This window comes from Entelurus aequoreus, linkage group LG03 (assembly GCF_033978785.1).
Source record: "Entelurus aequoreus isolate RoL-2023_Sb linkage group LG03, RoL_Eaeq_v1.1, whole genome shotgun sequence".
Lineage (NCBI taxonomy): Eukaryota > Metazoa > Chordata > Actinopteri > Syngnathiformes > Syngnathidae > Entelurus > Entelurus aequoreus.
The window spans coordinates 77,506,823-77,522,364 of record NC_084733.1 but is presented as its reverse complement, the minus strand read 5'-3'; the positions used below and the strand labels follow the sequence as shown (position 1 = coordinate 77,522,364).

General features: G+C 40.9%; 1 protein-coding gene across 4 annotated transcripts in view; it reads left to right on the top strand.

The window, feature by feature from the left end:
• The first annotated feature begins 229 nt into the window (after positions 1-229).
• The window catches only part of LOC133646891 (lateral signaling target protein 2 homolog), an 83,991-nt gene continuing 68,678 nt past the window's right edge, over positions 230-15,542 (top strand). For 3 of the 4 annotated variants that reach the window (XM_062042785.1, XM_062042784.1, XM_062042781.1), the window contains exon 1: positions 230-584. In XM_062042785.1, coding sequence (XP_061898769.1) covers positions 549-584 — 36 coding nt within the window. In that variant the 5' untranslated portion in view covers positions 230-548. The remainder of the gene's footprint in view (positions 585-15,542) is intronic. The other variant, XM_062042783.1, reaches the window with a different exon arrangement.

Here is a 15,542-nt window from a genome sequence, read left to right as displayed (position 1 = left end):
ATGCCCATCCATCCATCCATTTTCTACCGCTTGTCCTTCTCGGGGTTGCGTACGCATTAATCTAAAATCAGTTTATGCCAAAAGGTATACGATTCTTATTCAAAACCAACGATATATCCTTAAAAACGAATTCTGCCCTGTCATAACAACGCGTCTGTTGTGTGCATTGCGATGTTTTGCGGGCGGTCCATGAACGCATCACTTCCTGAGAAAGTGGGAGGTGAATGTTGTCAATGTGACTGTCATCCAGTGGACGGCGCAGTAGTCGCTCTTCTCTTGGTTGTGCGCTCAGGACTTCGGAAGTGGTCGGACCTGGGAGACTGACAGCAAATCTGGAAATGTGGAAATAACTCCGAATATCCTTCGTAGTCTATGCTTGGACATTGTGTTGTTACCAATAGGACAAGTTACCCTACATTGCGTTAGTGTGTTTTTTTTTTAACTGTAGCCACCGCTGCTAGCTAGCTTAGCAGCCGAGCAAGGCTGTTAGACAACACAGGTACCGCCGGAAAAGATAAGACGAGTGCTCCGTACAAAGGAAGGTGGTGATGAACCGCTTTCGAAAGTGGCTCTACAAGCCAAAGGTAAGTTATCTTGGATTTACTCGCCATGTCATGCCGCCATTTAGTTTTTTAACATTGTAATCCCGGTGGAAGCTAGCAGCAGTGTTGCTGGCTGCCTCCCTTGTCTATGTCACACATCTGCTAACGTTAGCCGGTGTGATACTGATGTTGACATGCTTGCAGCCAGTGCCCCCTCCCCTTGTGTTTATTTACCCCTTTTGTTAAGAGCTACACAAAGAAATACACTTCATGTCACAACGCTTTATGGTATGCTGTTCTCCACTTGCTTTATTGTCACAATAGTATCACTGATTGTCTTTTCAAATATTTGCAATAACTATAAAAAGTCATCATTATCAGGCAGTGCAGTTAAATTATGGTCATATCAAGTTTTAAGTCATGTTTACAATGAACAAGGCAAAGTTGATTCTCAAAGATTATGACGCCAAGAACAACAATATTTAATAGTTAATTTAATTGTTTAAATATTATTTTAGAAATGTTTTCCTAGTATTTTTTCCTCCAAAAGTACATCAATGTAAGTTATTATGTAAATACCTTATTAGGAATGGCCACTGGAGTCTATACATTCATTTTTAATCTCGTTAATTATTGTATTAATTATTTTTAGTTATATTCCTTCAACATCTTTATTTTTATTTTATCAAAATTGTCTTTTACCCAATCTCTATTTTCTGGGCCAAATAAAAAGGTGACAAACACAGGAGATAACACTTTTTTTTTTACTAAAATTGTCAATATAGAAGGTGATGGATAAAAAAACCTTGCTTCTTGCACCTTTTTGGACTTGTTAAACTGTAAATGTAAACATGGAATGTTCCTAATGTAACTTTTTAGGCAATTTTAAAACATACCATACTGCACCTAATTCTATTTATTTCTGAATAACAAGCAGATTAGAAGTACTGTAGAAGTTATTGTTGAACAAAAGACATACGTATACTAGTATTTTGTAAAAGTATTTTTGCGGGAAAAAAAGTAAAGTATTTTTTTTTATCAATGTTTAAAGAAAAAATAGACAAATGTATTTTCATTCGAAATATTTCAATATTTTAAAAACTACAATACATTTTCATGATTAACTTGACAAATTAATTGGTGTATTATTCTATACACAAATAGCGTTCATAAAAAGAACCCACGTGTCAAACTCAATTTAGTAAGTTCAAAACCTTAAAGAATAAAATCTTTCAAATTTCTAAATTGTCATTGTCACTTGAACAGCCTAATGAGAGCCACTACAAGAGCTGTATTAAGTCTACCTTTACAAAGATAACCATTTCCAGTGTAGATTGGCACTGTCAGCGAATCATTCGCCTAACAATATGTTTATTAATATTGTGACTGTAGTTTTCAGCCGTGTACAATGCTGCACAGCTGTATGCAATATTTTGCCTCATTAAGCGAAGGTAACCAAAATATTAAAAAAAGCTTTTGGTATGACAATGTTGCGGTTGGTTGGTGTACATGCAGCTTTTGCCTCTTAACCATAAAGTCAGTGACCACTACTTTGTCATTGCTTGAATGAGTAATGTTTGTTGGTTTTTTTTGCTGGATTTTAATACTTCAGCTGATGATGCCTTAAATCTGACTATACTGATGGTTGGGAAAGGTAAATGTGCTGCTAAATCAGCAACTCCCAGGTCCACTCATTGCCGCTTGCAGTCAAGTAGTATTGGATATGCTGTAATTCTTCAAATCATGCAAGCGGTATTGAAGGCTTGGCTGCCTTGTTAAATAAAGGGCCTAAAATATGCTAGCTGCAGCACTTTTGATAAGATGAGGGACTTATTTTTCAAAACTTTTTAGGTGTAAGAAATGCACATTAAGCAACAAACTGTATAAGTATGGAGAAGGTAGATCGATTCACAGGACTGTCTCAGAAAATTAGAATATTGTTATAAAGTTCTTTATTTTTTGTAATGCAATTAAAAAAACCAAAAATGTCATACATTCCGGATTCATTACACATCAACTGAAATATTGCAAGCATTTTATTATTTTAATATTGCTGATTATGGCATACAGCTTAAGAAAACTAAAAAATAGTATGTCAAAAAATTAGAATATTTCCTCAGACCAAGTAAAAAAAACAAGATTTATAACAGCAAAACAAAATCAAAAATTTGAAAATGTCAATTAATGCACTCAGTACTTGGTTGGGAATCCTTTTGCATGGATTACTGCATCAATGCGGCGTGGCATGGAGGCAATGAGCCTGTGGCATTGCTGAGGTGTTATGGATGCCCAGGATGCTTCAATAGCGGCCTTTAGCTCATTTGCATTATTGGGTCTGGTGTCTTTCAGCTTCTTCTTCACAATACCCCACAAATTCTCTATGGGGTTCAGGTCAGGGGAGTTGGCAGGCCAATCGAGGACAGTAATGCCATGGTCAGTACACCAGTTACTGGTGGTTTTGGCACTGTGCGCAGGTGCCAGATCATGCTGGAAAATGAAATCATCATCTCCATAGAGCTTTTCAACAGATGGAAGTATGTAGTGCTCTAAAATCTCTAGAAGCGTCTGACTTGGGTTATGGAAAAGAAGCACTGGACAGTTGCAGAGTGGTCCAGAGTCCTGTTTTCAGACGAAAGCAAGTTTAGTATTTCATTTGGAAGTCAATGCGCTAGAGTTTGGAGGAAGGCTGGAGAGGAGCAAAATCCAAGTTGCTTGAAATCCAGTGTGAAGTTCCCACAGTCAGCAATGGCTTGGGGAGCCATGTCAGCTGCTGGTGTTCGTCCACTGTGTTTCATTAAGTCCAAAGTCAAAGCAGCTGTGTACCAAGAGATTTTAGAGCACTACATGCTTCCATCTATTGAAAAGCTCTATGTAGATGATGATTTCATTTTCCAGCATGATCTGGCACCTGCCCACAGTGCCAAAACCACCAGTAACTGGTGTACTGACCATGGCATTACTGTCCTCGATTGGCCTGCCAACTCCCCTGACCTGAACCCCATAGAGAATTTGTGGGGTATTGTGAAGAAGAAGCTGAAAGACACCAGACCCAATAATGCAAATGAGCTAAAGGCCGCTATTGAAGCATCCTGGGCATCCATAACACCTCAGCAATGGCACAGGCTGATTGCCTCCATGCCACGCCGCATTGGTGCAGTAATCCGTGCAAAATGATTACCAACCAAGTACTGAGTGCATTAATTGACATTTTCAAATGTTTGATTTTGTTTTGCTGTTATAAATCTTTTTTTTTTACTTGGTCTGAGGAAATATTCTAATTTTTTGAGATAGGATTTTTGAGTTTTCTTAAGCTATATGCCATAATCAGCAATATTAAAATAATAAAAGGCTTGCAATATTTCAGTTGATGTGTAATGAATCCAGAATGTATGACATTTTTGTTTTTTTTAATTGCATTACAGAAAATAAATAACTATCACAATATTGTAATTTTCTGAGACAGTCCTGTATATACTCGACATATGCCGTATCTTCAATATATATTTAGTTTTTCCCAGAGTAAAAGCAGTGTGTTTGTTTGCCAGAGGTCGATTATGAATGATCTATGTGGTTAACTGCTTGACAGTAATTCTGTACTCGTGCTATTTATAGTGACCACTGTGTGAGTAACTGTCCTATTGAAAATTATCCTGTGCAATACTTGGACTGTACATTATTCCAATATTCCCTCTTCTGGAGAATAGATGCACAAAGATTATCGCTGAGCATTTGCATGAAGACCATATAGGACAGGGGTCGGCAACCCAAAATATTGAGCCATATTGGATCAATAATACAAACACAATCGCAGGCTAACGCAAATCTTTGTTGACAGACATGTTAAAATGTATTATTTATTCTACACATTTTTACAACATTGTAAAACATTAGTAAAATGTAGGCTTCTCTGAGGATAAGATAACTCCTGGAAATTACTGGCTTAGAATGGCCAAGTGTGTGTCCAAGTTAAAGGAAACGGCAGTCTGTCTTCTAATGGATTTATTACAATCTTTGCGAGCTGGGTAATGTTTGCTGTGGTCTGGAACAACGTGGCACACAAATAACTATTAGAAATGCACCCATAACACATACAGATAATGTGTCATGAGACATGCAAATATAAATTAAATACACAGAGGAAATAAGTAAAGGAAATCAAATGAGCTCAAATATGCCTACAAACGAGCATAATGATGCAATATGTATACAGGACTGTCTCAGAAAATTAGAATATTGTGATAAAGTTCTTTATTTTCTGTAATGCAATTAAAAAAAACTAAAATGTCATACATTCTGGATTCATTACACATCAACTGAAATATTGCAAGCCTTTTATTATTTTAATATTGCTGATTATGGCATACAGCTTAAGAAAACTCAAAAATCCTATCTAAAAAAATTAGAATATTTCCTCAGACCATGTAAAAAAAAAAAGATTTATAACAGCAAAACAAAATCAAACATTTGAAAATGTCAATTAATGCACTCAGTACTTGGTTGGGAATCCTTTTGCACGGATTACTGCATCAATGCGGCGTGGCAATGGAGGCAATCAGCCTGTGGCATTGCTGAGGTGTTATGGATGCCCAGGATGCTTCAATAGCGGCCTTTAGCTCATTTGCATTATTGGGTCTGGTGTCTTTCAGCTTCTTCTTCACAATACCCCACAAATTCTCTATGGGGTTCAGGTCAGGGGAGTTGGCAGGCCAATCGAGGACAGTAATGCCATGGTCAGTACACCAGTTACTGGTGGTTTTGGCACTGTGCGCAGGTGCCAGATCATGCTGGAAAATTAAATCATCATCTACATGGAGCTTTTCAACAGATGGAAGCATCTGTTGTGCTCTAAAATCTCTAGAAGCGTCTGACTTGGGCTATGGAAAAGAAGCACTGGACAGTTGTAGAGTGGTCCAGGGTCCTGTTTTCAGACGAAAGCAAGTTTAGTATTTCATTTGGAAGTCAAGGCGCTAGAGTCTGGAGGAAGGCTGAAGAGGAGCAAAATCCAAGTTGCTTGAAATCCAGTGCGAAGTTCCCACAGTCAGCAATGGTTTGGGGAGCCATGTCAGCTGCTGGTGTTGGTCCACTGTGTTTCATCAAGTCCAGAGTCAATGCAGCTGTGTACCAAGAGATTTTCAGCTGCGAACGGCTCCTTCAAAACCGCAATAAAAGTACACCTCCAGGCAACTTCAACCCTAAACTAACACCCTCACCGGATTGTTAATAATCAAATGTAAATAATCAAATGTAGATACTTTTTCTTATGATTTCTGATCTCTCTCTCTCTCTCTCTCTCTCTCTCTCTCTCTCTCTCTCTCTCTCTCTCTCTCTCTCTCTCTCTCTCTCTCTCTCTCTCTCTCTCTCTCTCTCTATCTCTCTCTATGTCCACTACTTGCTGTACATATTCTACCAAGTCAGACCTACACTGTTTCAATGTTCTCAATTGTTGACTGAAGTGATGATAACAACCAAACCTAACCCCCCCCCTCCACATCCCACACCCCGGATTGTAAATAATGTAAATAATTCAATGTATATACCCTGATGGTTATCTTGTGTGATGACTGTATTATGATGATAGTATATATCTGATAGTATATATCTATATCATGAATCAATTTAAGTGGACCCCGACTTAAACAAGTTGAAAAACTTATTCGGGTGTTACCATTTAGTGGTCAATTGTACGGAATATGTACTTCACTGTGCAACCTACTAATAAAAGTCTCAATCAATTAGTAATAAAAAAATAAAAAAGTCTGCAGATAACATCAAAAGTATTGTCTGCCTCTCCATCCATCCATCCATCCATCCATTTTCTGCCGCTTGTCCCTCTCGGGGTCGCGGGGCGTGCTGAAGCCTACCTCAGCTGCATCCGGGCGGGAGGCGGGGTTAGCCTGGACAAGTCACCACCTCATCGCAGGGCCAACACAGACAACATTCACACTCACATTCTCACACTAGGGCCAATTTAGTGTTGCCAATCAACCTATCCCCAGGTGCATGTCTTTGGAGGTTGGAGGAAGCCGGAGATCCCGGAGGGAACCCACGCAGTCACTGGGACAACATGCAAACTCCGCACATAAAGACCCAGAGCCCGGGGATCGAACCCAGGACCTTCGTATTGTGAGGCAGATGCACTAACCGTACCACCGTGCTGCTCTGCCTCAGTTCCTCTCAAAAATATATTACAGTGAGTTGTTAGACTTTATTAAGTGAAACAACAAAACAACTACAATTAGACTGTCATCCATGAATTTAAAATACAAACCCTGTTTCCATATGAGTTGGGAAATTGTGTTAGATGTAAATATAAACGGAATACGATTTGCAAATCATTTTCAACCCATATTCAATTGAATGCACTACAAAGACAAGATATTTGATGTTCAAACTCATAAACTTTATTTTTTTTTGGCAAATAATAATTAACTTAGAATTTCATGGCTGCAACACGTGCCAAAGTAGTTGGGAAAGGGCATGTTCACCACTGTGTTGCATGGCCTTTCCTTTTAACAACACTCAGTAAACATTTGGGAACTGAGGAGACACATTTTTTAAGCTTCTCAGGTGGAATTCTTTCCCATTCTTGCTTGATGTACAGCTTAAGTTGTTCAACAGTCCGGGGGTCTCCGTTGTGGTATTTTAGGCTTCATAATGCGCCACACATTTTCAATGGGAGACAGATCTGGACTACAGGCAGGCCAGTCTAGTACCCGCACTCTTTTACTATGAAGCCACGTTGATGTAACACGTGGCTTGGGATTGTCTTGCTGAAATAAGCAGGGGCGTCCATGGTAACATTGCTTGGATGGCAACATATGTTGCTCCAAAACCTGTATGTACTTTTCAGCATTAATGGCGCCTTCACAGATGTGTAAGTTACCCATATCTTGGGCACTAATACACCCCCATACCATCACAGATGCTGGCTTTTCAACTTTGCGCCTATAACAATCCGGATGGTTCTTTCGTGTTTGGTTCAGAGGACACGACGTCCACAGTTTCCAAAAACAATTTGAAATGTGGACTCGTCAGACCACAGAACACTTTTCCACTTTGTATCAGTCCATCTTAGATGAGCTCAAGCCCAGCGAAGCGACGGCGTTTCTGGGTGTTGTTGGTAAACGGTTTTTGCCTTGCATAGGAGAGTTTTAACTTGCACTTACAGATGTAGCGACCAACTGTAGTTACTGACAGTGGGTTTCTGAAGTGTTCCTGAGCCCATGTGGTGATATCCTTTACACACTGATGTCGCTTGTTGATGCAGTACAGCCTGAGGGATCGAAGGTCACGGGCTTAGCTGCTTACGTGCAGTGGTTTCTCCAGATTCTCTGAACCCTTTGATGATATTACGGACCGTAGATGGTGAAATCCCTAAATTCCTTGCAATAGCTGGTTGAGAAAGGTTTTTCTGAAACTGTTCAACAATTTGCTCATGCATTTGTTGACAAAGTGGTGACCCTCGCCCCATCCTTGTTTGTGAATGACTTAGCATTTCATGGAATCTACTTTTGTACCCAATCATGGCACCCACCTGTTCCCAATTTGCCTGTTAACCTGTGGGATGTTCCAAATAAGTGTTTGATGAGCATTCCTCAACTTTATCAGTATTTATTGCCACCTTTCCCAACTTCTTTGTCACGTGTTGCTGGCATCAAATTCTAAAGTTAATGATTATTTGCAAAAAAAAAAAGTTTATCAGTTTGAACATCAAATATGTTGTCTTTGTAGCATATTCAACTGAATATGGGTTGAAAATGATTTGAAAATCATTGTATTACGTTTATATTTACATCTAACACAATTTCCCAACTCATACGAAAACAGGGTTTGTAATTCACAATGTAGCGAAATTTAAAAGGCGGTCAAAACAAACCCATCCACCCATCCATCCATTTCTACCGCTTGTCCCTTTCGGGATTGCGAGGGGGCTGGAACCATCACAATTAAAAAATTGAACTGCGAATATTACAGTGTGCCAATTTGTTCCCACTTTTGTAGCTAAAAGTCAGTTGATGCAAGTAAGTGAGACTATGGGAGTGTATGAGTTCCCCTTTGAACTGGCAGCCACTAACAGTAACCTGATTTTCTGCAAGGTAATTAGCTCTTAGCTCTCATTGTCTTGACCGCATAAACTTACTTGTCCTTCTGCTTTTTTCTATGCAGCCGTTTGTCTTGACACAGCATAGTTTTTGTGGCCTATTGTTGGGATTTGTGGCCTATTGTTGGGATTACTGTGTAAGTGATGGTGGACACATAGAGTATTGTCACAGCCATGAATGGAATTGCCTCTGAAGTGCTGAACTATTACATCAGCATCTTTTCTGCCAAGTCACCGCCATGGTTGGAACTAACATAATTATCTGTGGGTTTTAAGTAACCTGTTCTCCTTCAATGTGAGCAAAAAGTAATTAAATAGGCCAGTGCGACAAGAGCGTCCTGAAATGTAAAAAATGGGAAGGAAGTGTTCGTGCCCAACCCATTAGTATTGTTACATTTATGATAGAACGTGGCATATTGTTTTCATTTTTGCATCAACACTAAGTAAGCCATTTAGTATTTAACTATTTTATCCTGGTGATACAGAAGTGTTGTATCAGCATGTTTCCTTGAATGAAGCAGAGCTATTGGTATTTCAAGATAAGTTCCCACTCAGAAGGACTTCCTTTTTTCCCCTTGCAAGCCTCTTTATTTGTATGTATCGTAGTGCTTGTGTGTAGCTTACCAAAGGACACCATGTGCTCGTCCTATTTCTCGTCAAAAGTGCAGACTCGTGAAAAAAAATGGCTGCTGTGGGAATGCAAATGTTAACTTTACCTAAAGTGGTGCAATACAAGTTTTGCCACATTCCCTTTAAAACCCATCAAGGCTATAACACTGCGCGCATTGTTAATCTTTATTGTCCACATCTTACAGAAGGAAAATATTTCAGTTCCCATACATTGTTAATTTTGTCAGCAGTTTTTCATTCAGTTTTAGTCTTTTGACAAAAATTTATTTTAGTTTTCGTCATATTTTAGTCATTCAAATAAATTTTGTTTTAATTCAGTTATAGTCGACTAAATTTCTCAATGTTTTTGTCGTCTAAATCTACAGTAATTTTTTTTCGACTAAAATATAAAGTACAGTGGAACCTCGTTTCACGAACCTTTCCATCATGCCAACTATGCCCTATGGGGGCTGCCATTTTGATAACCTCACTTCCTGTAACCGCGGGGACGGCCATTTTGAAAAGGCGGGCCCCACTACGTCACATCCTGTTTACATCCTGTACACAACGGCGTGGCCATTTCGAAAAGCTTTGAGGCTTGTGGCACTTCTGACGAGTTGATTACCACAATTGTCAAACCATGCGCCGGTCAGAGCTGTGTCAGCCTGTCTTAGAGATCACTGTGCGTGATCAGAAACGCTTTAGATGTGTCCAAACTCATAGTTTTGCTGTATCTGTTTGGGTTGCTAAACAACTACTGAGCTAGCATTTTAGCTGCGTAGTTAGCCTGCGGCTTGCGGTGCCTTCATTTTGAGGATTTTAATTGTGATGAGACTGTAAAATCAGAATCAGAAATACTTTATTAATCCAGATGCCACAGCGGACATTTATTACAGCAAAAGAGAAGGCACTACTACCTGGACTTCTTTTTATCACTCCTAAACTCCCAGAGTGTTCAACAATGCCACAAACGTTCTCAGACACAAGGTAAAATGATTTTGGTTATTGGTTTGGTTAGTGCGTGTTCAGTGTTGACGTTTTAGCTTGCTGTAAAAAGAGATTGTTGAGCTATTACCCCTTTTGTTATGTTTGTTTGATATACAGTGTGTGTTTATAAATATAAATATATATATATTTATATATAGATATGTATACAAAACCTAAAACCAGTGAAGTGACGGACAACGGACGCCGAGATGAGCGGTCGCACTCTCTTTCGCTCCCGATCGGGAATTCAAACAACTGCTCGGATTATCCCAGACTTCCTCCTTTTTCTACTGTGGATCACAGATTTATATTTTAAACCTCCTCGGATACTTTACCCTCTTGAAAATGAGAGTCAAGAACGCGAAATGGACATACACAGTGACTTTTATCTCCACAACAATACATCAGCGAAGCCCCTTGGCTTTGGAGCTAACGTGTTAGCATCGTGCTTGACTGGCCATCGAGGCAAAGGGAACATGCCCCTGACTGGAAGGATAGACAGAAAGTCAATAATACTACTATTACTTCTACTATCAGGAGACACTGAACTCAACCCTGGACCTGCAACAACATGGTTAATGTTGTCCCGACTGGCGAAGACTAGCAATGCTACTGCTAGCGTCGCCATCGAAGCTAACTCGGCTACCGGCTCATCTCGGCTCAAGCTCACCTGTGCTCCAGCGATCGGCGGCTCGGCGGAGGACTTCGCCCCGTTCATCGACACGGTCGGAGGCTCGGCGGCGGCGGTGGAGGACGACACAGTCATCGGAGAAGGCATCGACTCAGCGGCGGTGAACGACGCGGCGGTGGACGGCGAACCAGTCATCGATGATGGCGGGGAACTGCACGAGATGGCGGGGGGTCCACGCGGCCTCTCCCCGGTCCACGACGGTCGAGGACGCGGCATACACTGGATTTAGAGGCGCCTTTACAAAGACATTTTCGTTATTCTCTTTGTCCTCAAAAAAGCCCGCCAAAAGGAAATCCACCCCCAGCAACCCTACCTGGCCTCCCCCTCTCCCCCTCTCCAACTCCGCCCCTCCCCCTCCCTCCCCCTTCACCTGGAGGAAGATGCCTCTCTCTCTCTCTCTCTCTCTCTCTCTCTCTCCTCTCTCTCCCTTCTCTTCTTCAACTTCAACAGCAATAACAACCAAGAACTTTTCTGGTCAGTACCACAACACAGCGGACTGTGATGCTCTTTTTGGTTCCAGTGGACTACACATCATCCACCTTAATGTGAACAGCCTCTCTGGAGCCAAACTCGACCAAATCAGAGAAATGTTCCTCAACACGAAGGTAAAAATTTTGTGTTTCTCTGAAACCAAATTTGATCAAAGAATTTCTGACTCAGAGATAGAAATAGATAACTTTTCGGTTATCAGAAAGGATAGGAATAAACACGGTGGGGGCGTTTGTATGTATATTCACCAAGATATACAATACATAACTCGCACTGATCTTAACCACAATGACCTGGAATCTGTGTGGGCGGAAATCAAATTTAAAAACGCTAAGCCGGTACTAATAGGGACTGTTTATAGACCCCCTAATCAGAGTGATTTCTATGGGGCTTTGGAAGAATGCTTGGCAGGGACAGACAACGTGGAGAAAATTATAACTGGGGATCTGAACACAGATATTCAACGCAAAGATGCGCCTGTCTTCAGATCCTTCAGCAAGTTTGGTAATCTGCACGGTCTTTCCCAGCTAATAGCGCTACCTACAAGGTTGTCTGATTCCACCCAATCAACCATAGATCTCATTCTCACTTCAGACCGGCTTAAAATAACTAAAATAAAAAATAGTGGGGTCATGATCTGTGGTCTTAGCGACCACTATCTAACCTTCTGCACCCGCAAAATAGCTAAACCCAAAACCAATGGCCACATAACAGCCCAATCCAGATCCCTCAAAAAATACTCCAATGACAATTTCAATTTAAAATTAGATGAGTGGGACTGGTCCCCTGTGCTCGCGAGCAACCTGGTCGATGTTGCTTGGGATCGCTTCAAAACGGCGTTCCTAAAGATACTAAATGACACGGCTCCCGTGAAAACAGTCAGGATCAAAGCCCGCTCGGAACCATGGATGAATCCGGACCTATTAGCTGCCATTAAAGACAGAGACAGAAAATACTCTGAATACCAAAAATGTAAAACAGAAGTAGATAAACAACCCAATAACATCAACCTCAAATTACTCCTTTCAACTCTCAAAAAGCAATGCAATAAATTAAGAAATAAGTCAACCAACCTGACTAAATCCTTAAAAGAAAATTACATTAACGACAAAATAGAGGAAAACACAAATAAGCCACGTGAGCTCTAGAAAATTCTCAACAACCAGCTTCCTGGTTGCAGCCAGAAACTTAAAACAAGACTCACCAACATCAGCATCAAGGAGGGTGACTCCCTCATTACAGACAAAATGGAGGTAGCTAGCAGACTTAACATCTTTTTCACCAGCATAGCCGCAACTCTTGTCAACAAGCTGTCCCACCACTCTGGCCGCTTTGGTGTAGAACACATTAAAGCCTTCTACAGAAAGCTAGGAGTATCCAACGATGATTTCAAATTAGAAATGGTCACAGCTGATGAGGTGTTTAAAAAATTGAGCGTGCTCCACCCTAACAAGGCCACCGGCCTTGATAATATTCCCTCCAGATTCCTCAGGGACTCTGCCTCCATCATTGCCCCGATCATCACGCACATAATAAACCTATCAATTACACAAGGCCAAGTACCAAAAGATTTTAAGATAGCAAGAGTAACTCCCCTCTTTAAAAAAGGAAGCAAATTGGAACCTGGCAACTACCAACCTGTTTCTATTCTCAGCTCCATTTCGAAAGTAATGGAGAAAATAGTTTATGAACAGGTCGATAGTTACCTTGCCACTAATAAACTCATGTACAAATTCCAATCCGGCTTCAGAACTAACCACTCCACTGACACATGTCTTCTCTATCTGACCGACCACATCAAACATGAGGTGGACGCGGGCAAATACTGCGGCATGGTCATGCTGGACCTTCAGAAGGCCTTTGACACCGTTAACCACGCTATACTGTTGGATAAGCTCAGAGCAATCGGATTTAACAAAACCTCATGGAGCTGGATGCAGTCTTACTTGGAGGGGAGGGAGCAGGTGATAGAGGTGAACGGCACCGTGTCCCCCCCCTCTCGGTGAGCTGTGGAGTCCCCCAAGGCAGTATATTGGGACCTTTACTGTTCCTAATATACATAAATGACATGTCATCGGCATGCGACTGTGAATTGTTTTTGTTTGCGGATGACTCTGCCCTGCTGGTATCCGGCAAGGACAAGTCACAGGTGGAGAAAATCCTCAGTGCTGAGCTGTGTAGAACTTGCACCTGGCTCGCTGACAACAAGCTATCCATACACTTGGGTAAAACAGAATCCATCCTGTTTGGGTCCCACATCAACCTTAAGAAAGTCAATGACTTCACCATAAAAGTGGGTGACATTGTTATCACCAGGAAAGATGAGGTCACCTACCTAGGTTCCATTCTAGAGGCTAACCTTTCCTGTGATAAAATGGCAACCAAGGTAATCAGAAAGGTTAACCAACGAACGAGATTTCTCTACAGAATCTCCTCTCTGGTCAACAAAAGCACCTTGGATTCTGGCGGGAACTCTCGTTCAACCCTTTTTCGATTACGCATGCACCTCCTGGTACCCTAGCACCTCCAAAACCCTCAAATCTAAACTCCAAACATCTCAGAACAAGCTAGTCAGGTTACTTCTAGACCTCCACCCCAGATCCCACCTCACTCCTACCCACTTCTCTAAAGTGGGCTGGCTCAGGGTGGAGGACAGAGTAAAACAACTTGCACTGAGCCTAGTCTATAAAATCCACTACACCTCCCTGATACCGAAGTACATGTCAAACTACTTCCTTAACGTAAATGACCGCCATAACCACAACACCAGGGGGAGCTCCACTAACCACGTTAAACCCAGATTCCGAACTAACAAAGGTCGTAACTCATTCTCTTTCTATGCCACATCAATGTGGAATGCGCTCCCAACAGGTATAAAAGAAAGGGCATCTCTATCCTCCTTCAAAACCACACTAAAAGTTCACCTCCAGGCAGCTACAACCCTAAACTAACACCTTCCCCGGATTGCTAATAATCAAATGTAAACAATCAAATGCAGATACTTTTTCTTATGCCTTCTGATCTCTCTCTCTCTCTCTCTCTCTCTCTCTCTCTCTCTCTCTCTCTCTCTCTCTCTCTCTCTCTCTCTCTCTATATATGTCCACTACTTGCTGTCCATATCCTACCCCCCACCCCCTCCACACCCCTGATTGTAAATAATGTAAATAATTCAATGTGATTATCTTGTGTGATGAATGTATTATGATGATAGTATATATGATAGTATATATCTGTATCATGAATCAATTTAAGTGGACCCCGACTTAAACAAGTTGAAAAACTTCACTGTGCAACCTACTAATAAAAGTCTCAATCAATCAATCAATCAAAGTTGGCATTGATTGATTGATTGAGACTTTTATTAGTAGATTGCACAGTGAAGTACATATTCCGTACAATTGACCACTAAATGGTAACACCCGAATAAGTTTTTCAACTTGTTTAATTCGGAGTCCATTGATTCATGATACAGATATATACTATCAGATATATACTATCATCATAATACAGTCATCACACAAGATAATCATCGGAGTATATACATTGAATTGTAATGGCCATAGGGGTCCATCGATATATATATATATAATAAATTGCCAGTCACAGTTAACTTGTGCTCAGCTGGGAAAATAAATATATATATATACTTATTATGTCATCCATTTACTTATTATAAACTGTTACAGGCGTATTTAATAATCGTGTTAATATTAAATATGTACGTAAATAATATGTGGGGATATAAAAGGCATCCGGTTCTATCAGACCGGGCGGAAGCGGAAAGTGACGTCACGAACCACCTGGAGCACCTGTCAGACGCAGTGTTTTTTGCCACGGAGCCACTTCTTGGAATAATCTGCCTTTTTGACTTTTTTGGTGTGCTTTCCATTGGCCTGTGGAGAACCGGGAGAACAGGGACTCTTTCCAGGAGGACTTTGAGTTGGATGCGCAGTCTCGGTACCGTGAGTACACTGCTGCGGCTTTCAAACATTTCATCGCTTGCCCGTACGTGCATGTCACGCTACGTGCATGTCACGTACGTAACTTTTGGGACTTTGGGGACATGTATGTGTTGTATGAACTTTGGGCTGTGGGATTGAGTGTGTTGTGTGGGTGTTTGATT